Source organism: Oncorhynchus mykiss, chromosome 12 (assembly GCF_013265735.2).
Source record: "Oncorhynchus mykiss isolate Arlee chromosome 12, USDA_OmykA_1.1, whole genome shotgun sequence".
NCBI classification, from domain to species: domain Eukaryota; kingdom Metazoa; phylum Chordata; class Actinopteri; order Salmoniformes; family Salmonidae; genus Oncorhynchus; species Oncorhynchus mykiss.
The window spans coordinates 61,444,109-61,466,095 of NC_048576.1; the positions used below are offsets into that span (position 1 = coordinate 61,444,109).

The 21,987-nt window shown below is 41.0% G+C and overlaps 1 protein-coding gene across 1 annotated transcript; it reads right to left on the reverse strand.

Annotated features, from left to right (window-relative positions):
• Positions 1 to 914: 914 nt before the first annotated feature.
• Positions 915 to 14,395, reverse strand: LOC110539082 (transmembrane protease serine 9-like). The gene is made up of 10 exons (XM_021626047.2): positions 14,266 to 14,395; positions 11,333 to 11,353; positions 11,013 to 11,175; positions 10,432 to 10,703; positions 8,873 to 9,009; positions 8,382 to 8,634; positions 8,070 to 8,247; positions 2,002 to 2,258; positions 1,586 to 1,683; positions 915 to 1,465 (listed from the first exon to the last, which is right to left on the reverse strand). Exons 1-10 carry the CDS (start codon positions 14,369 to 14,371, stop codon positions 1,145 to 1,147), a joined length of 1,806 nt encoding a protein of 601 aa, XP_021481722.2. The 5' UTR covers positions 14,372 to 14,395; the 3' UTR covers positions 915 to 1,144.
• Positions 14,396 to 21,987: the final 7,592 nt, after the last annotated feature.

Genomic DNA, 21,987 nt, shown 5'->3' on the forward strand with positions numbered 1-21,987 from the left:
GCCTACAGAAAGGTTGTGTTTGGGTCACCTTTTTTACATGTTCTGGTCGTGACCGTTGCAGGTGAGGGACTTAGCTGCATGTTAGGGGTCGACGTCGATGGTGGACTAAGTTTCCAGAGTCCATCAACACCAGAGACGGGACTCAATGTGGCCGGTGCATGGAACGGATTTTCACTGCTCATGGGCCACCTCCGAGGTGTCTGCTGGTAGAACTGCGGTGTGGGAGATGGCTGAGCGAGCTGCTGTCGGACAACCAGGGCTGGTGCTGGTGCAGTGGATACAGGGGTATAATGGGGGGCGGAAAGTCATTATCATCATCATCCCTGTTTCTCCTTCTATTCTTATCTTCCTCCAACTGTTTCTTCTTACCTTCTTTCACCATTATTCCTTGAACTTTGTCTCACTGTCTTTCGGCTTCCCCCTCCCACTTTCTAAATTTACCCCAATCTATTAGACATTTCTTGTCTTTCCTGTAAGTTCTTTCTACATTCTCTTAATTACACTCAATGTGCCTTTCAAGGGATAATCTAAAGGCTATGAAGTCTTGAATTAATTTAGAACTAAGTATTAGAGCTATTTAGTTTTGTTAAAACCATCATCATAACATTGTGATTTGTTAAGTATATAATAATCCATGGCACATGTCCAGTAAAGTGCAGTATGACTATCTAATAGTTCAGTGCATGTTGGCTACTTGCCATTTTGGCTCACAGATACTGTAGAATAGACGACTATAATCTTTGGAAAAGTCAAGTGTGCGACTACAGTCATATTCATCTGGATATTAATATGTAACACTGTTACACATGCCCAGACAGCTTTCAACAGAAAATAGTGCATTTGCAACTTAAATAACAGTGCTGTTAGAATTAACAGATATTGTCCAGAAAATGCTATGGATACAAAAACAATTGTGACAGCAAAAATATATTTTATTGATTGACTTTGACATAGTAAAGAAAAACAAAGGGGAAGTTGTAAACATTCATAATTCAAGTGAACGGAGATGAAGGCTCCCTGAGTTCAACGTTGGCTTTGACACACTCTGACACACTCTGCTTTGACACACTGCTAGTCACTGACTTTTGGTTAGTTGGAAGTTACGGAAAGGGCTTGTCAATGGTTGCCATTGAGTTGCTTAGTGTCAATCCCAACCCAACAGGAGGACAAATGAGAGGGAGAAGAAGGGGAAGAGAGAGAAGGAGGAGTGGGCCATGGAAGCTCCACTGCTGCCACCAGCTAAGGCGGGGGATAGGAGGGTTCCCAAATTGGTAGCCAGGAAGTTCTTAAAGCGGGAGGTTTTGGTGAAGACTTGGATGGTGGAGGCGCGAGGACTCTGGCTCCATCGTGCTTTGCTAGTGCTAGTGGTGTTGCTGCTTGTGGCGTTGCTGCTATCGACAGTCAACACAGCAGCCTGAAACCATGAGCTGCCCTGCTTACACATCAGAGGACCACCCACATCACCCTATGGGGAGAGAAGCAGAGAAAAACATGGGTTAATATGGTCATACTGTTATGTGCTTATAACAACATGTTGCAAGCAAAATAGTAAGACCGACAGATTTATAGATCAACTGTGCCATACCTGCAGTAGTGTCACAGGTCCGGTACAAATGTTGTCCAAAGATGTAACATTCACGCATTCCACCACAGAGGTCTGGAACTCCTGCAGGACTTGCTCAGCTGAGGACACAAAGAGGGAGTTTATTACTTGTCATACCAATTTGCACACACACACACACACACACACACACACACACACACACACACACACACACACTCCTAAGGTTGTATCTTTCCGGAAACAATCCCTAGCCAGCCCCTACCCCAGGCATTTGTGTACATCCGAGAGGCCTGGATAGGGTGTAAGCAATATGTTAAATCCCACCTATCGTATCAAAGCAATTCCATTGCTTTTCCAATTCTTTCAGATCTATAGAGCTTGTTACTGAACAGGCACATTTCTAACAAACACACAAAGACAGTTGTCCATCCACTCACCCCCACCCTGGCCAGTGCCCCAGCCAGACACCCAGCACTTAGTCCCTGTGCTGAAGGTGCTGGTTCCCTGGTCCACACAGATAGGCTGGATGTAGTTAGATAACTTGGGTTGGCTGGCCAGTCGGAGGATGGCCACGTTGTTGCCTGTCAAGTTGCTCATGGTGATGTTGATGACGTTCAGGGTTACCTCGTTGGGGTTGGAGCCGTTTTGCTTCAGACGGCCCAGAATCACGGTCCATTGAGCGGCGTTGGGCTGGCTGGAGAGGTAGAATAAGTTGTGTGTTTAGCGAGGGACACAAAACTCTTCATTCTGATTCCCGTCTTATGAAATGCTTATGAATTGCTTATACATGTGATATGTCGGGGGTATGCACGTGTTATGAAGAATGTGTTATTACCTAGGTAGACACACGTCATACAATATCTACATTTTTGGGCGACCCCTAAAATCACATAGAAATGTGAGTTATAGATCTGTCATTCCCGTCGAAAGCAAGTCTAAGAAGCGGTAGATCTGTTGCATGTCTGCTATTTCTATGCTTCCCGTTCTGAAGTTTCTGTGTCTTTTACTTTCAGTTTCGTACACGTGTTTTAAACAGCAGAATATACATTATTTTTGGTTATGGAAAATATATTTCACTGTGGTTTGGTTGGTACAATGATTGTCTACACAATGACTGCTTGTTTTGTCACAAACTGAAATTAGGCAAACAGTGGCGCGATTTCTGCATAGTGGATCTCTCTTTAGTATGGATGTTGTCATCATTTTGAATGCAATTAATGATTGTAGCAAGTTGATATTTTCTTACTTGAAGTTGTTGACATACACTACAGGTCAAAGTTGTAGAACAACTACTCATTCAAGATATTTTCTTATTTTTACTATTTTCTACATTGTAGAAAACTATGAAATAACACGTATGGAATCATGTAGTAACAAAACAAAGTGTTAAACCTCTTAAGGATCTCTACAGATCGGTGTCTCACCCATGGGAAGGTTGAGCTAACGTAGGCTAATGCGATTAGCATGAGGTTGTAAGTAAGAAGAACATTTCCCAGGACATAGATATATCTGATATTGGCAGAAAGCTTAAATTCTTGTTAATCTAACTGCACTTTCCAATTTACAGCAGCTATTACAGTGAAATAATTCATGCTATTGTTTGAGGAGAGTGCACAGTTATGAACTTGAAAAGTTATTAATAAACCAATTTGGCACATTTGGGCAGTCTTGATACAAAATGTTTAACAGAAATGCAATGGTTTATTGGATCAGTCTAAATCTTTGCCCATACACTGCTGCCATCTAGTGGCCAACATCTAAATTGCACCTGGGCTGGAATAATACATTATCGCCTTTCTCTTGCATTTCAAAGGTGATGGTACAAAAAAATACCCAAAAATTGTAGTTTCTTTCTTTGTATTATCTTTTACCAGATCTAATGTGTTTCATTCGCCTACATTGATTTCACATTTTCACAAACTTCAAAGTGTTTCCTTTCAAATGGTATCAAGATTATGCATATCCTTGCTTCGGGTCCTGAGCTAAAGGCAGTTAGATTTGGGTATGTCATTTTAGACGGAAAAAAAAGGGCAGATCCTTAAGAGGTTTAACATTAAATTCTCTGGCTACAACTCTGGTGGACATTCCTGCAGTTAGCATGCCAATTGCAAGCTCCCTCAAAACTTGAGACATCTGAGGCATTGTGTTTTTGATATAACTGCACATTTAGAATGGGCTTTAAATGTGCCCAGCACATTGTGCGCCTGTGTAATGATCATGCTGTTTATTCAGCGTCTTGATATCCCACACGTCAGGTGGCTGGATTATCCTGGCAAAGGAGAAATGCTCACTAACAGGGATGTAAATAAAGATGTGCACAAAATTTGAGAAAAATAATCCTTCTGTACATATGTAAAATTTCTGGGATTTTTTTATTTCAGCTCATGAAACATGGGACCAATACTTTACATGTTGTGTTTATATTTTTGTTCAATATACATAACCTATACATATCACATTCATAAGCAGTGCATATGAATTTAATAAATACACTACCGGTCAAAACTTTTAGAACACCTACTCATTGAAGGGTTTTTCTTTATTTTTTGTATTTTTTACATTGTAGAATAATAGCGAAGACATCAAAACAAAAAAATAACACATTTGGAATTATGTAGTAAGTGTTAAACAAATAGCCACCCTTTGCCTTGATGACAGCTTTGCGCACTCTTGGCATTCTCTCAACCAGCTTCATCTGGAATACTTTTCCAACAGTCTTGAAGGAGTTGTGCTCACATAAGCTGAGCACTTGTTGGCTGCTTTTTGTTCACTCTGCGGTCCGACTCATCCCAAACAATCTCAATTTGGTTGAGGTTGGGGGATTGTGGAGGCCAGGTCATCTGATGCGGCATTCCATCACTCTCCTTATTGGTCAAATAGTCTTTACACAGCCTGGAGGTTTGTTGGGTCATTGTCCTGTTGAAAAACAAATGATAGTCCCACTAAGCCCAAACCAGATGGGATGGCGTATCGCTGCAGAATACTGTGGTAGCTATGCTGGTTAAGCTTGAATTCTAAATAGATCACAGACAGTGTCACTAGCAAAGCACTCCCACACCATCACACCTCCTCCTCCATGCTTTACGGTGGGAAATACACATGCGTAGATCATCCATTCACCCATTGTGTCTCACAATGACAAGGCGGTTGGAACCAAAAATATACAATTTGGACTCCAGACTAAATGACAAATTTCCACCGGTCTAATGTCCATTGCTCGTGTTTCTTGGCCCAAACAAGTCTCCTCTTCTTATTGGTGTCCTTTAGTAGTGGTTTCTTTGTAGCAATTCAACCATGAAGGCCTGATTCATAGTCTCCTCTAAACAGCTGATGTTGAGATGTGTTTGTTACTTGAACTCTGTGAAGAATTTATTTAGGCTGCAATTTGAGGCTGGTAACTCTAATGAACGTATCCTCTGCAGCAGAGGTCACTCTGGGTCTTCCATTCCTGTGGCGGTCCTCAAGAGAGCCAGTTTCACAGCGCTTAATGGGTTTTTGCGACTGCACTTGAAAGTTCTTGAAATTTCCGTATTAACTGACTTAAAGTAATGGACTCATTGTTTCTCTTTGAAAGAAATCACACAAATTAACTTTTAAGAACGCACACCTGTTAATTGAAATGCATTCCAGGTGACTACCTCATTAAGCTGGTTGAGAGAATGCCAAGAGTGTGCAAAGCTTTAATCAAGGCTAAGGGTGGCTATTTGAAGAATCTCAAATATAAAATATATTTTGATTTGTTTAATTTCTAGAACCAGTGTCGTTTTAGAGAATTTGGCAGTACGTCCAACAGGCCTCACAACTGCAGACCATGTGTATCCTCGTGAAATCCATAGATGAAGGTCTAATTAATTTATTTCAATTTACTGATTTCCTTATATGAACTATAACTATAAAATCGTTGAAATTGCTTCATGTTGCGTTTATATTTATGTTCAGTATATACTGTTCTAGTCGGAAGTTTACATACACTTAGGTAGGAGTCATTGAAACTCGTTTTTAAACCACTCCACAAATTTCTTGTTAACAAACTATAGTTTTGGCAAGTCGGTTAAGACATCTACTTTGTGCATGACACAAGTCATTTTTCCAACAATTGTTTACAGACAGATTATTTCACTGTATCACAATTCCAGTGGGTCATACTTTTACATACACTAAGTTGTCTGTGCCTTTGAACAGCTTGGAAAATTCCAGAAAATTATGTTATGGCTTTAGAAGCTTCTGATAGGCTAATTGACATCATTTTGACACGCTCGCTATCCTCAAACTCCCTGTCATAAATCAACCAAGGCGCAGCGTGCATGTAGTTCCACATCTTTTAATGAAACCAAAAAACAAACCGGTAAACAGCAACTGAGGTGCACTCAAACACACACAGAAAAATAATTACCCACAAAACACAGGTGGGAAAAGGCTACCTAAGTATGGTTCTCAATCAGAGACAACGACAGACAGCTGTCCCTGATTGAGAACCATACCCGGCCAAAAACAAAGAAATACAAACATAGAAAAAAGAACATAGAATGCCCACCCAAGTCACACCCTGGCCTAACCAAAATAGAGAATAAAAAGCCTCTCTATGGCCAGGGCGTGACACATTTGAGTCAGTTGGAGGTCTACCTGTGGATGCATTTCAAGGCCTACCTTCAAGGCCTATTTGCTTGACATCATGGGAAAATCAAAAGAAATTAGCCAAGACCTCAGAAAAAAAAATTGTAGACCTCCACAAGTCTGGCAATTTCCAAACGCCTGAAGGTACCACGTTCATCTGTACGAACAATAGTACGTAAGTATAAACACCATGGGACCACGCAGCCATCATACCGCTCAGTAAGGAGAAGCGTTCTGTCTCCTAGAGATTAACGTATTTTGGTGCGAAAAGTGCAAATCAATCCCAGAACAACAGCAAAGGACCTTGTAAAGATGCTGGAGGAAACAGGTACAAAAGTATCTATATCCACAGTAAAACGAGTCCTATATCGACACAACCTGAAAGGCCGATCAGCAAGGAAGAAGCCACTGCTCCAAAACCACCATAAAAAGCCAGACTACAGTTTCCAACTGCATATGGGGACAAAGATCGTACTTTTTGGAGAAATGTGATCTTGTCTGATGAAACAAAAATAGAACTGTTTGGCTATAATGACCATCGTTATGTTTGGAAGAAAAAGGGGGATGCGTGCAAGCTGAACAACACCATCCCAACCGTGAAGCACTGGGGTGGCAGCATCATGTTGCGGGGGTGCTTTGCTGCAGGAGGGACTAGTGCACTTCACAAAATAGATGGCACCATGAGGTAGGAAAATTATGTGGATATATTGAAGCAACATCTCAAGACATCAGTCAGGAAGTTAAAGCTTGGTCGCAAATGAGTCTTCCAAATGGACAATGACCCCAAGCATACTTCCAAAGTTGTGGCAAAAAGGCTTAAGGACAACAAAGTCAAGGTATTGGAGTGGCCATCACAAAGCCCTAATCTAAATCCTATAGAAAATGTGTGGGCAGAACTGAAAAAGCGTGTGCAAGCAAAGAGGCCTAGAAAACCTGACTCAGTTACACCAGCTCTGTAAAGAGGAATGGGCCAAAATTCACCCAACTTATTGTGGGAAGCTTGTGGAAGGCTGCCCGAAACATTTGACCCAAGCTAAACAATTTAAAAGCAATGCTACCAAATACTAATTGAGTGTATGTAAACTTCTGAACCACTGGGAATGTGATTAAATAAATAAATGCTGAAATAAATCATTCTCTCTACTATTATTCTGACATTTCACATTCTTCAAATAAAGTGGTGATCCTAACTGACCTAAGACAGGGAATTTTTATTAGGATTAAATGTCAGGAATTGTGAAAAACTGAGTTTAAATGTATTTGGCTAAGTTGTGTGTAAACTTCCGAAATCAACTGTATGTATCTATGAAGGTATCAACACTTTAAAAACTGTCCAGGTGATCAGGATGGTAAGCCAGAATTGTACAGTATTTTGGGAGAGATGTTGGCTGATGGCTCTCCCCTTTGTTACACTACAGTAAATATTACTGTAAAAGGCTCAACACACTCACTCTGCGCAAACAGAGCGTTGGCGCATCGTGTACAGACCGTTCCAAACACTCAACAGCACAAAAGTGCATAGAAATACTCAGAGAGTGACGCAAATGGAGGTCCATCGCTCAGTTGGAACCATGCAGTCCCATCCAGACATTGATTGACATGATGATAATTACACCAGGTCCATTCTCTCTGCAGCATCCGGTTTTATAAAACATGGGTGGTGTTTCTGAACAGCTATCCATAAAAGGATTTTCACTAGCACAAGGATTGTACGAATGTCCTACGTCGGACTAATTAACCTTGGTTAACCTTTTGCATGAGGGTTGAAAAGGAAAGTGTCACTAAATGTTCATGTAATGGCACCTTCAAAAATCTAAATGTAGGTTACATAATCCGGAATTTACTGTAACTACTTGCTCTCCCCTTTGAAATACAGGTCGAGTTAACTTACCTGGAGAAGCAGCTAGCTTCGCTCATGACAGAGTCCACCGCCACTAACGTGCCCCCGCAGACGTGTGCTCCGTTCTTCTGTAGGCTGGCTATCCAGGGCCACAAGCCAGCTGTCGCCAACGAGCTTCCCCCACCAATACGGGAGTTCAAAGAGGCGCTAGCGCTGCCACACACCACAGCTGCAGAGGGAGAGACAGATACAAGTTTGAGAGACAAATAAAAGGGAGTAATCCAGTAGTCAGATTTATTACAGAATTAGAGAGATTCATATCGAGGTTTAGCCATATGCACAAGTTACACTATAGGTACGTACGTGCGGGTGTGGTAGCAGGGGGGGTGGTGGTGGTGCAGGTGACACTGAGGTCAGAGTCAGTCCCACTGGATGAGAAGGTGATGAAGCCAGGTTGGTCACTGGTAATCTGGCTGTTGATCCAGGTCTGGTACTGGGAAACTCTGGCGTACACACCTGGGAAATTTGCCAGAGCACAACCGTTGCCAAAACTCACAACGCCAGACTGGATCCAGTGAGTACCCTGTTTGCTCACAAGCGGACCTCCTGAGTCCCCCTATGCATAGACAGATTTACAGTGTCACTGGGATTGAATTTTTACAGAATTATGAAATATAATGGGTTGGTTTCCCAGATGAAGCCTAGTCTCAGACAAACAAGCATTTTCAAATGGGGAATCTCTTTTTAAAATGATTTTTAGTCTAGGATTAGGTATAACCTGTGTCCGGAAAATAAGCCCAATGTGTTATTGACTGACACTGTAATAAACTAAAAGGAAAATAAAAAGATTTTACCTGACAGGAATCCTTTCCTCCTGCTGATAGACCAGCACAGATCATGTTGTTAGTGATGGAGCCAGCTCCATAATTACAGATACACTGCCTGTTTCCCACTACTGGCACATCCACCTCCTGTAGGACCTGTGGTGGAGCTGGGACGATAAACTGAAAATGTAGACACCAACCACTTATCACAGGCATTGCTGAATTCTTCACTACGATAAGTAGCTTATACTAGACAATGTGAAGTTTGAAATTAAATAAGTTTGCTATTATGGGTGATTGTTAATGGGACAATTGATAGCTGCAACAATCAAACTAGTAGTCAGTGGTGGGAAAAGTACCCAACTTTCATACTTGAGTAAAAGTAAAATATACCTTAGTAGAAAATGACTCAAGGAAAAGTGAGTCACCCAGTAAAAACCTACACAATTTTCTTGTTTCTTGGCACGATTTTCTTGTTTTTTAATTTACGGAGAGCCAGGGGCACACTTCAACACTCAGACATAATTTACAAGGGATGTTCTTTTTAAGTGTGTGAATTAGACCATTTTCCTGTCCTGCTAAGCAGTCAAAATGTAACTAGTACTTTTGGGTGTCAGGGTAAATTAGAAAGTACATTACTTTCTTTAGGAATGTAGTGGAGTAAAACTAAAATCTGTCAAAAAAAATAAATAGTAAAGTAAAGTATAGATACCCCAAAAAACGACTTAAGTAGTACTTTAAAAGTATTTTTACTTAAGTACTTTACACCATTGCTAGTAGTAGTAGTAGTTTAAAGGCTAATAAAAAAAACAGTGGTGCACATGAATGTTACAGTGCCTTGCATTTCAATATTATCGCTTGCACAGTGCTCCTTGGGATGTTTAAAGCTTGGGAAATCTTTTTGTATCCATATCCGGCTTTAAACTTCTTCACAACAGTATCTCGGACCTGCCTGGTGTGTTCCTTGTTCTTCATGATGCTCTCTGCGCTTTTAACGGACCTCTGAGACTATCACAGTGCAGGTGCATTTATACGGAGACTTGATTACACACAGGTGGATTGTATTTATCATCATTAGTCATTTAGGTCAACATTGGATCATTCAGAGATCCTCACTGAACTTCTGGAGAGAGTTTACTGCACTGAAAGTAAAGGGGCTGAATAATTTTGCACGCCCAATTTTTCAGTTTTTGATTTGTTAAAAAAGTTTGAAATATCCAATAAATGTCGTTCCACTTCATGATTGTGTCCCACTTGTTGTTGATTCTTCACAAAAAAATACAGTTTATATCTTTATGTTTGAAGCCTGAAATGTGGCAAAAGGTCGCAAAGTTGAAGGGGGCCGAATACTTTCGCAAGGCACTGTATAAACGTATCGTTCTATTTATCGTTATCGCATCAATTCACATCATTTATTGCGGTATACATTTTTGTCCATATCGCCCAGCTCTAGTCTGTGGTGAGGCCAGGGACACTGAGGAATGACTTTCAACCCATGAGAAAAATGGCTTCCTCAACATACACAAGACCTCTCAGAATTCTGAGCCATCATCAGTCGTACTTAAAACAAGCTATATCTGTGTACTCACATCCTCCACTGCTGAGGGTGCCCCAGCCTGTGACCCAACTAGTAGTGCCAGCATAGAAGGAGCTGCCTTGTGCAGCTAGGCAGACTGGCCGGATGTAGTTGGTAAAAGTCACAGAGGAGGAGAGCTTCAGCAGACATATGTCGTTGTCACTGGTACTACTGATGTACTTGGGGTGGCAGATGATCTGAGTGACCGTACGGCTCACTTCATTAGGGTTGGAGTCCTGCTGGCTCTGACGACCCAGGTAGACCACCAAATTTGATATACTGGTGCTGAGAAAATGAGAGTTTCAAGTTAGAATTGTAGAACCAGTAGCAAAGCCGGTAGCTTCAACCTCAGCAATATTTGAATATTATCATTATTTACGAACTGCTTCCCTTTACTTCCCACATCTCATTTTGAAAACATGATCGGGAGGAAAGTCTATTCACAAAGTGTTTTACTGTCCCAAAAAAACATTGTGGTTTTATGTGATCACATGAAAATCTATTATTATTATAATATCTACTACGTGACAGTTTGTTGAAATACTACAATGCAGATTTGATTGAATTGAGCCCTATGTTTTTATGGGTACTCACCGGGGAAAGCAGTGAGCAGCAGTCAGCACCCACTCTTTGTTAATAAGGGATCCCCCACAAAAATGTCTGCCAGATCTCTGCAGACTGGCCTGCCATGGCCAACTCCCTGGAGGAGCGTCCTGACCCCCCACGATCCTTGTGTTGAGAGGAGAGGTTCCACACACTAACAAAGACACAGATGGACGAGTGATTACAAATTAGAGCACACACAGGAAGTAAAGAGATTGAAAGCTCACTGGTTAGTCAGTGAAAAGGTGCATGGTTAAGTCATTCAATTAGCATAATAACTGACATTTGATTGAAAAAGGAGGGGACTTTACCATCCAACTGAGAGTGAGACACTGAAAAACAGGAGAAGCAGAAAAAAGTTGAACAGTTTGGTTTTGGCAAACATGTAATTCATAACTTTTCACCCCATTGGTTTTATAGTAGCAACATACAGTCTTGGTTGGGCCTGTCCTCTGTTTGTACTCTGTCTGTACTCTGTCTGTACTCTGTGTATTTAGTGTCCATACAGACTTTTCCTGTGAACAAACTATCTCAGCTGTTTTCTTGTTATGAGTCTGAGGATTGTTAAGACAAACGCCATCTGTCAAGACAAACGCCATCTGTCAAAACATCTTTCATCACTGTGTATGTTACCTAATACTACTGTCCACTTAACATTGTCCAGAATGTGTTTAACACTAATAAGCACATGACATTAAAACAACCTAGAAGAATAGATTACTCTCAGAATTACTAAAATATGTTTATATTTCATACTAATACTAATGAACTAATACTAGATAAATATAGTTTGTGGACCAACGCCTTATGAATAAGATAACGAGGATGAGGAATATATATATACTGCATCTTTAGAGGAGAGCAAAAGTAAAACCGGCTCATCAGGAAAAAAACAACAAGAAAAAATGCACAATCATTCAAAGGAAGCAATGTGGTCACAACAGTCATCATTGCTGTAGGACTGTATGGGGATTTCACATGAAACAATACTTGGTCATGTTTTATAATGCATTCTAAGATTCTAAGTCTAAAAAGGATAGTTCACCCAATCACCCTTCTCTTGCCTCCACTATTGTTTTAAATCTTCTCTGTATGTGACAAATCAATGGTCTAAAGAGGCTTCCTCTCCTCACCTACGTTCCTTTATTTGAGCTAATCTAAAAGAACTGGACAGGAGAAATGAAGCCCACTGCTAAACGTCTGTCATAATAACACTTTCACCTCCTCTGTCTTTTCAGACCAGTGAAACTAACGGAGCACCCTACCACTGGGTGCTCTATGGGCGTGACTGTCAGCTTGACTGGCTTCACATTCTGTCTCCACCCACTAAATTAAAATCAGGTAATGTGTTTTAATGAATGTATACAACACATAAAGAAGTAAACAGACCAATCAGACGTATCTACAAACTGATCATTATTTCTACAAGTTCATTACATTACATTATGAACGTATCAAATATTCTATTCCATCCAACTGAAATTGAGGACAAACACAACTGGCCAGTCACGACCAATGTTCCTACACTTTGGAACCTCCATTTCCTCCCTGTACTCTGCCATTAAGACAACAACAGACGAGCATTGCGTTGGTGACTCATTGCGTTGGTGACTCATTGTGTTGGTGACTCATTGCATTCAAAATAGGAATCTATTTACTATTTATTTCATTTCCATAATCATTGCTTTTCTGACTGCGATGGTTTAGAATACCATTTGTCACCATTTCTTATTAGATGAGCTATTTCAACTATTTTGCTCTGAGATCCAGAGTGTGGTTACAGTGTAATTTAATAGAACAGACCATTTCTCTTTTCCATTGACATAGCCTGATGTATTTCAAATGTATTGAGTAGACAATCATTCTCAATTGGTAGGCAGTGCATACATTCGTGGGAAAGTCAGTACATAACATTGTTGAGTTTAAACCTTCTGCTAACAGGTCCACAACAATTTGTTTCTAAGAGGGAAAAAAAGCCACGACAATCTCAGTCCTTTGCCAAAAACGAATAAATAGTCACTGCAAAAGATCAAAACCTTCTGGAACCTTCCTCAGCTTTGCCATTGCTCTTTCCTTTAGAAACTGCTGTGGTCTAATCCCAATACATTCAATTATACATTATGTCACCATTAAAATGTGAATGAAGGGTGTTTTCCAGTCGGAGTTACACCGCTTGTTCACGCACACAGTTTTGGGAAATTGACAATTTCAGAAAAGGCGTACAAAGATATTAAAGTGACATTTACACAACGTTTATAAATGAGGCCCCTGTCCAAGCTGGCCAAGAGGGAAGTAATCTGTGTTAATCATGGTTTTTAATTTCTGTCACGTGTGCGATTCACCTTTCATCTCATAAATTCAATTTTGATGCCCCTTCCTTTTTTTTTCTCTTTAAAAAAAAAATATTATTCAATTTTACCCCATTTTCCCAGTATCCAATTGTGTATTTACGACCTTGTCTCATTGCAACAACTCCTCAATGGGCTTGGAGCGGCGCAGATCGGGACATGTGTCCTCTGAGACAGCCCCGCCAAGCCGCACTGATTCTAATCCACACTGCTCGCCAACCCAGAAGCTTCCCAAATATGTTGAGTTGTCACTAGTTAACACAGCCACAAGTCATGAATTTTAGTTTTTCTGAATATTTACAATATAGACAAATTTTACTTTGTGGTTGTGATATCTATTGTGGGAACCAATGTGTCGGAGGCAAACACGGTTCAAGGAAACCGCAGCCCGGACGATGCTGGGCTAATTGTGCACCACCTTTGGGAGCTCCCGGTAACGGCTGGCTGTGGCACAACTTGGGCTAACCCCCCCTTCACTTTCCTTACTGCTTTGAAATTAAATGTATAACTTCAAATGGTCCACAAACCCTAAAACACACTGACCCCTTTTCAGTTAAGTTATGTTGCCATGAGGTTCCACTTTAGACTGATAAATGTCTTTAAGGACACACATTATACCTCGCTCACACAAAATATTTGACAAATGTGAACGTTCTGCCTTAAATTAGGCACAGGACCTCCCTCAAGGCCCAAAACAGTCTAACAGGTCTCTCTCCTGTGTCACAATGCACATGACATCCTGTTGGCTTTGACTGTCGTTATTGGCTATGCCTGTATTCTATAAATAGTCAATAAGGCCCACCACCAAGAAAATTCTATAACCTGACCAACTCCTTGACTCCATTCACCAGTCAATAGAAGGAAAGCAGTGGAATAACGGGAATCTCGTCTCCTACCTTTTGAAAAGAGGGTAACTAGTAGAGTCACCAAACAGAGTGCTTTGTAGACTTCCATCGTTTCAATGCCCGCCACTACAGCCTGTCCTGTTGAGTGTTCATACATTTATACTCCACCCTGCCTTCACTCCTCCCCTTATCTATCTTCCTCTCTCACACTAAAACCTGAGACAAACCCACACCCAAGAAACACCTGTTTTCTCTCCTCCCTCTCTCATCCCTCTTTTCAAGTCAAACAGACCCACTGAGGAATGTCTTGGTTGTCACAACGGCAAGGGTATTGGTTTTCCATTGCTGTAATCTGTGATCATTTCTCCTGTCTATGTATCTATATATCGGTGTAAATATGTATCTAGCTGATCTGTAATTTTTCTGGTGTAGATCCTGTTTCATCGTTATGTTCGAAGGGTTGTGTGTTTAGTGTGTGTGACGAGAAGAATGCAGTACAGTAACCTGCTCAATGACAGACATGTATTTGTTTTAAATCTTATCACTTGATGTTTTTAATGAGCTGTATACAGCCACAAGTCTAGACCCCCTTTACTCCACACACAGAGACGCGTACAAAGCTTTCCCTCGCCCTCCATTTTGCAAATCTGACCATAATTCTATCCTCATGATTCCTGCTTAAAAGCAAAAATTAAAGCAGGAAGCACCAGTGACTCGGTCAATAAAAAAGTAGTCAGATGAAACAGATGCTAAGCTACTGGACTGTTTTGCTTGCACAGACTGGAATATGTTCCGGGATTCTTTCGATGGCATTGAGGAGTACACCACATCAGTCACTGTCTTCATGAATAAGTGCATTGATGACATCGTCCCCACAGTGACTGTACGTACATACCCCAACCAGAAGCCATGGATTACAGGCAACATCCTCTAGCTAAAGGCTAGAGCTGCAGCTTTCAAGGAGCGGGACTCTAACCTGTAAGTTTATAAGAAATCCTGCTATGTCATCCGACAAACCATCAAACAGGCAAAGCGTCAATACAGGACTAAGGTTGAATCGTACTACACCGGCTCCCATCAGATGTGGCAGGGCTTGCAAACTATTACAGACTACAAAGGAAAGCACAGCCGAGAGCTGCCCAAAGAAAAAAGCCTACTAGACGAGCTAAATTAATTCTATACTCGCTTCGAGGCAAGTAATAGGGAAACATGCATGAGAGCATCAGCTGTTCCGGGAAGACTGTGTCATCACGCTCTCCGCAGCCAATGTGAGTAAGATCTTTAAACAGGTCAACATTCACAAGGCCGCAGGGCCAGACAAATTACCAAGACGTGTACTCCGAGCATGCGCTTACCAACTGGCAAGTGTCTTCCCTGACATTTTCAACCTGTTCCTGTCTGAGTCTGTAATACCAACATGTTTCAAGCAGACCACCATAGTCTCTGTGCCCAAGAACACTATGGTAACCTGCCTAAATGACTACCGACCCGTAGCACTCACGTCTGTAGCCCTGAAGTGCTTTGAAAGGCTGGTCATGGCTCACATCAGCACAATTATACCAGAAACCCTAAACACAATCCAATTTGCATACCGCCCCAACAGATCCACAGATGATGCGATCTTTATTGCACTCCACACTGCCCTTTCACACCTGGACAAAATGAACACCTACAGTGTAGTGGCTTCCTTTCCTCTTGACCATAGCCACTGCCCTAGCCTGAAAGCGGGGTTGTTTTGTACGCATACAGTCCACGTTCAAGGTTTCCAAATGGCCTAAACATCAATGAGATCCAGGGATATGGTGCAACAAAAAGGTTTATTCTTCTTATATCCAACAAAAAAAATATTCTCCAATCAACTTAAAGCATAGATTACTTGATGTGAAAAATACATAATATGACCTGTTTGCATGTCTGTATGGTCAAAAGACTATAACGCTCCCGCGTCTAGCTAGGACTCCCACCCCCCGAAGGTCCAACTTCCTGCCTTTATCCTAACACACTTACCACAGTACAATGAATGGGCAGGGGGTTACACTAATAACAAAGGAATATATCTCAATCTGGTAAATATAAATCATAAAGTTTGAAACAGACACCATTCTACGCATACTAAGTTTACTGTACATGTTACAATACCATGGTTGGGGCCGTTTTATTCAGGGGATTCATTGGATATTCAATTGACATGGAGAATATTCTCATTGGAAATATTAGGCAATTCACTGATTTAGAAATAGTGATTTATTATGGTGAGTGAACTGAATTGAGATTGGGCCTCATCCTTGTGTCACAAATCCAGTCAACCTGAATATGTTACGGTGTCACCCATCCCTTTTTAATCCCTTAACAAATCATGAAGTGAATGAGATTCACAGATTTGCAGTGAACCACTTCGGAAGTCCAGCATGCTTCCTCTCTTGCGTTGCAGTTAGACCCAAAATGTACATTGTTGGAAAAAAAATAACATAACACACGATTTTAGCTCTGCACATTTACTATCAATGTTTTAGTCAGAGACCTTATCGAAGAAGTGTCTTTCATTTTTCCCTATTCCTCTATCACACCAGTATTTACAGTTTCAGTAAAAATCAGTCAATTGAAACACAGTCATTAGGCCCTAATCTATGGATTTCACATGACTGGGAATACAGGTAGGGGTGTGGATCAGAAAACCAGTCAGTATCTGGTGTGACGGCCATTTGCCTCATGCCGCACAACACATCTCCTTCGCATAGAGTTGATCAGGTTGTTGATTGTGGCCTGTGGAATGTTGTCCCACTCCTCTTCAATGGCTGTGCGAAGTTTCTGGATATTGGCAGGAACACGCTGTCGTACATGTCAATCCAGAGCATGCAAAACATGATCATTTGATGATGTCTGCTGAGTAAGCAGGCCATGGAAGAACTGAGACATTTTCAGCTTCCTGGAACTGCTTACAGATCCTTACGACAATGGGCCTCAGAATCTCGTCATGGTATCTCTGTGCTTTCAAATGGCAATTTATTAAATTAAATAGTGTGTTTGTTGTCCGTAGCTTGTGTCCCCCCCCCCCCCCCAGACAATCCCGCATGTGAAGAAGCCAGATGTGGAGGTTCACACAAGTGGTCTGCAGTTGTGAGGCCGGTTGGACATACTGCCAAATTCTCTAAAAAGACGTTGGAGGCGGCTTATGGTAGCGAAATGAACATGACATTTTCTGGCAAGAGCTCTGATAGACATTCCCGCTGTCATCATGCCAATTGCAAGCTCCCTCAAAACTTGAGATATCTGTGGCATTGTGTTGTGTGACAAAACTGCACATTTTGAAGTGGCCTTTTAGTGTCCCCAGCACAAGGTGCACCTGTGTAATGATCATGCTGTTTAATCAGCTTCATGATATGTCACACCTGTCTGGTAGATGGATTATCTTGCCGTAAGAGAAATGCTCGTTAACAGTGATGTAAACAAATTTGTGCACAAAATTTGAGAGAAATAAACTTGTGTATATGAAAAATGTTAGGGTCCTTTATTCAGCTCATGAAACATGGGAACAACACTTCAGTGTAATATAAAAATGCAAATAAAGTCACTAGCAATATCATTTGAAGAATCACCATGAAGCAATTTTCAATGATAGTAGGCGGTTCCACCACCACCAACAACCAAGGTACACAATGTCAAACCCTGCGATCCTGTGGCCTTTATGCTGGAGTCAAACTCCTTCATGTTCCTATGCTAGTATATTTGTCTATTCTCCTTCCTGTGGCTCCATCAAGTCATAATGGCCAACTTCCATAGTAATGTTCTCATCAACGCTCAAAACCACTTGGTTAAATGAATCAAGTCCATCCAGTACTGTATATTCACATAAAAGCTGTGACAATGGAAGGAAAGCTGACCTTTCATAGCCTTGGTGAACTGGCCCTACCGGTTTATCTACCCATGCCTCTAATAATCCTCCATATGTACACGCCAGGGAACAGTAACAGATACAAATACACAGGATAAAAATAGTACAGCTCATTATGGCCTGAAAGTGCAAACTCATCCTAGCATTTGAAGGAAATCAGGGACTGAGTTGGGCCACAGACAATTGACGCAAACTACATAATGGAATGTGTGTTAACAAACATTTAATCAGAAATGATTCACAACCTTTCCAACACCCCCCAAATGTCAATTTAAAACTGCACGGATATAGTTTTGTCCACAACAACTTGTCCAAAATGTTTTTTATATATGTCAGTTTCTCTTGTTTGCAACACACTGTTGCAATACACACGTATAATACTCATTCCACTATACATCCCATTGTCATGCTTGATCGTAGTATATCTAGGCTGTAACAATGGAGAGATGGATAAGACCGTTTTAGTGATTTGTGTGTCATTCAGTGTAATTCAGGTCACAGATGATTACAATGATTATGATTTTGCACTCATAATCATGATTCAGCCCCTCAAATAGTGTCATCATTTTATTTATAAGTTTGCTCATTTCTGCTAGCAAGCTTTGAGTTGGTGGGAAACTTGTCCCATTTCATTAATTGTGGCTAACAAACAAGTTAGGTATTCAAAGATCAACTGTGAAGAGTGGACACACCTGTGTAGGCCAGAGAGCCCTTTTATTCCTAATAGAAGGATGTGGCGTAAGCTATTGCAGCAACATCGTAACATTTTTTTAAAAACACATAGTTGTGTGGTACCTGTTTGTCACCAATAAGGATGGAATGTGCTCCAGTCACTTCTGTTTCCATCAAGTTTCTAATGCTCAGGCTCTTAGAATTTCATTGTGTACTGTAGCGTGGAGGCCTAGCTGAACTCACTTCGAATGCCTGTCAGGAAATGTTCACTAGTAATAATAATAATAATAAGTGTCAAACAGTCTCCTGGGGAAAGAAACCTCAGTCTGTGGGAAAGCTCATCTTTAAGCATAAACTGAAGAATAATCCACATACAGTGGCAAGAAAAAGTATGTGAACCCTTTGGAATTACCTAGATTTCTGCATCAATTGGTCATCAAATTTGATCTGATCTTCATCTAAGTCACAACAACAGACAAACACAGTGTGCTGAAACTAATAATACACAAATTGTATTTTTTTTGTCTATATTGAATACATAATTGAAACATTCACAGTGTAGGTTGGAAAAAGTAAGTGAACCCTAAGACTAATGACTTCTCCAAAAGCTAATTGGAGTCCGTAGTCAACTAACCTGGAGTCGAATCAATGAGACGAGATTGGAGATTTGGTTAGAGCTGCCCTGCTCGATAAAAAAACTCACAAAATTTGAGTTTGCTGTTCACAGGAAGCATTGCCTTATGTGAACCATGCCTCGAACAAAAGAGTTCTCAGAACACAGAAGATTAAGAATTGTTGCCTTGCATCAAGCTAGAAAGGGTTACAAAAGTAACTCTAAAAGTCAGTAAGACAAATTGTCTATAAATGGATACATTTCAGCACTGTTGCTACTCTCCCTAGGAGTGGCCGTCCTGCAAAGATGACTGCAAGAGCACAGCTCAGAATGCTCAAAGAGGTTAAGAAGAAGAATCCAAGAGTGTCATCTAAAGACTTACAGAAATATCTGGAAGATGCTATCATCTCTGTTGATGAGTCTACAATATGTAAAACAAGAAAACAAAAATGGTGTTCATGGGAGGACACCATGGAAGAAGCCACTGCTGTCCAAAAAACCCCATTGCTGCACGTCTGAAGTTCGCAAAAGAGCACATGCCTTCTGGAGACGCCCAGTCAGTCCTGACCTCAACTCGATTGAGATGATGTGGCATGACCTCAAGAGAGCGGTTCACACCAGACATCCAAAAAATATTGTGTAACTGAAACCGTTTTTTAAAGAGGAATGGTCCAAAATTCTGTTGTGCAGGTCTGATCCGCAACATTTGGTTGAGGTTGTTGCTGCCAAAGGCGGGTCAAACTGTTATTAAATCCAAGGGTTCACATACTTTTCCCAACCTGCACTGTGAATGTTTACACGGTTTGTTTAAAAAATACATTTAAAAAGTATAATAGTTGGTGTATTATTAGTTTAAGCAGACTGTGTTAGTCTATTGTTGAGCCTTAGATGAAGATCAGATAAAATGTTATGACCAATTTATGCAGAAATCCAGGTAATTCTAAAGGGTTCACATACTTTTTCTTCCCACTATACACAGAAGGGTTCCGTACCAAACAGTGGTGGACCTAGAGTTTTATACATGGGGTGGCCACAGCTACTTCAGGGGGTCCATAGACCATGACAGAAAATGTGTGTGTAACACTAACCTGGCATCTAAGGAGCATGAATGAGCACTGCTTTGCTTTATCTTGGCCAGGTCGCAGTTATAAATGAGAACTTGTTCTCAACTGGCCTACCTGGTTAAATAAATGTGAAATAAAATACAAATATATATATTTTTTTTAAATGAATGAATCCTATCATTGCTGATTAGGGGTAGAAGTGATAATTCACTTACCCCGGAGTTCTTCAATGTGGCAGATAGTGTGGTCCAAAAGAGTTACTTCACTACAATTCTTCAACATAAGTATATAGTCAGTGTCTCGGAATCTTGGAACTGCAGCTCTCCCTCTCTGTGTCTCTCTCTGTCTCTCTCTGTCTCTCTCTCTCTCTCTCTCTCTCTCTCTCTCTCTCTCTCTCTCTCTCTCTCTCTCTCTCTCAACTACTTTTTAGAATTGAAAGGCTTGGAATCCTTGGACAGACCCGATGAGTTCATCTTTGTTGATGAAGCAGGCTTCAATCTAACAAAGAGGAGAAGGAGAGGCCGAAACATGATTGGACAGTGGGCCATTGTTGAAGTCCCTGGTCAACGAGGTGGCAATATCACAATCTGTGTTGCTATCAGCAACCATGTTACACTAGGGCCATATAACACCCAGCACCTTCTAAGATTTATTGCCAATCTAAGAGATATTTTATTTGAGCAGCAGGTTCAAGAGCAGCAGGGTCAAGAGCTAAATGAGAATCCCATTCCTACCTATGTGATAGTGTGGGACAATGTCAGTTTCCAACGACCTGCTCAGGTAAGGGAATGGTTTAACATCAATGGGCAGTTTATGAACTTGTACCTCCCTCCATACTCGCCTTTCCTGAATCCGATTGAGGAGTTTTTCTCCTCTTGGAGATGGAAAGTGTATGATAGACACCCCTACACCAGAGTAAATCTGCTGCAAGCCATGGATTTAGCCTGTGGTGATATACAGTGCCTTGCGAAAGTATTCGGCCCCTTTGAACTTTGCGACCTTTTGCCACATTTCAGGCTTCAAACATAAAGATATAAAACTGTATTTTTTTGTGAAGAATCAACAACAAGTGGGACACAATCATGAAGTGGAACGACATTTATTTGATATTTCAAACTTTTTTAAGAAATCAAAAACTGAAAAATTGGGCGTGCAAAATTATTCAGCCCCTTTACTTTCAGTGCAGCAAACTCTCTCCAGAAGTTCAGTGAGGATCTCTGAATGATCCAATGTTGACCTAAATGACTAATGATGATAAATACAATCCACCTGTGTGTAATCAAGTCTCCGTATAAATGCACCTGCACTGTGATAGTCTCAGAGGTCCGTTAAAAGCGCAGAGAGCATCATGAAGAACAAGGAACACACCAGGCAGGTCCGAGATACTGTTGTGAAGAAGTTTAAAGCCGGATTTGGATACAAAAAGATTTCCCAAGCTTTAAACATCCCAAGGAGCACTGTGCAAGCGATAATATTGAAATGGAAGGAGTATCAGACCACTGCAAATCTACCAAGACCTGGCCGTCCCTCTA

Excerpts from the sequence above, each read along its gene's own strand:
- LOC110539082 (XM_021626047.2), bottom strand. The coding sequence starts at position 14,371 with ATGTATGAACACTCAACAGGACAGGCTGTAGTGGCGGGCATTGAAACG. Across the intron at positions 10,704-11,012 it reads GCTGCTCACTGCTTTCCCCG|CACCAGTATATCAAATTTGG; the intron begins GTGAGTACCCAT and ends TCATTTTCTCAG. Across the intron at positions 1,466-1,585 it reads GACCTGTGACACTACTGCAG|GGTGATGTGGGTGGTCCTCT; the intron begins GTATGGCACAGT and ends CTCTCCCCATAG.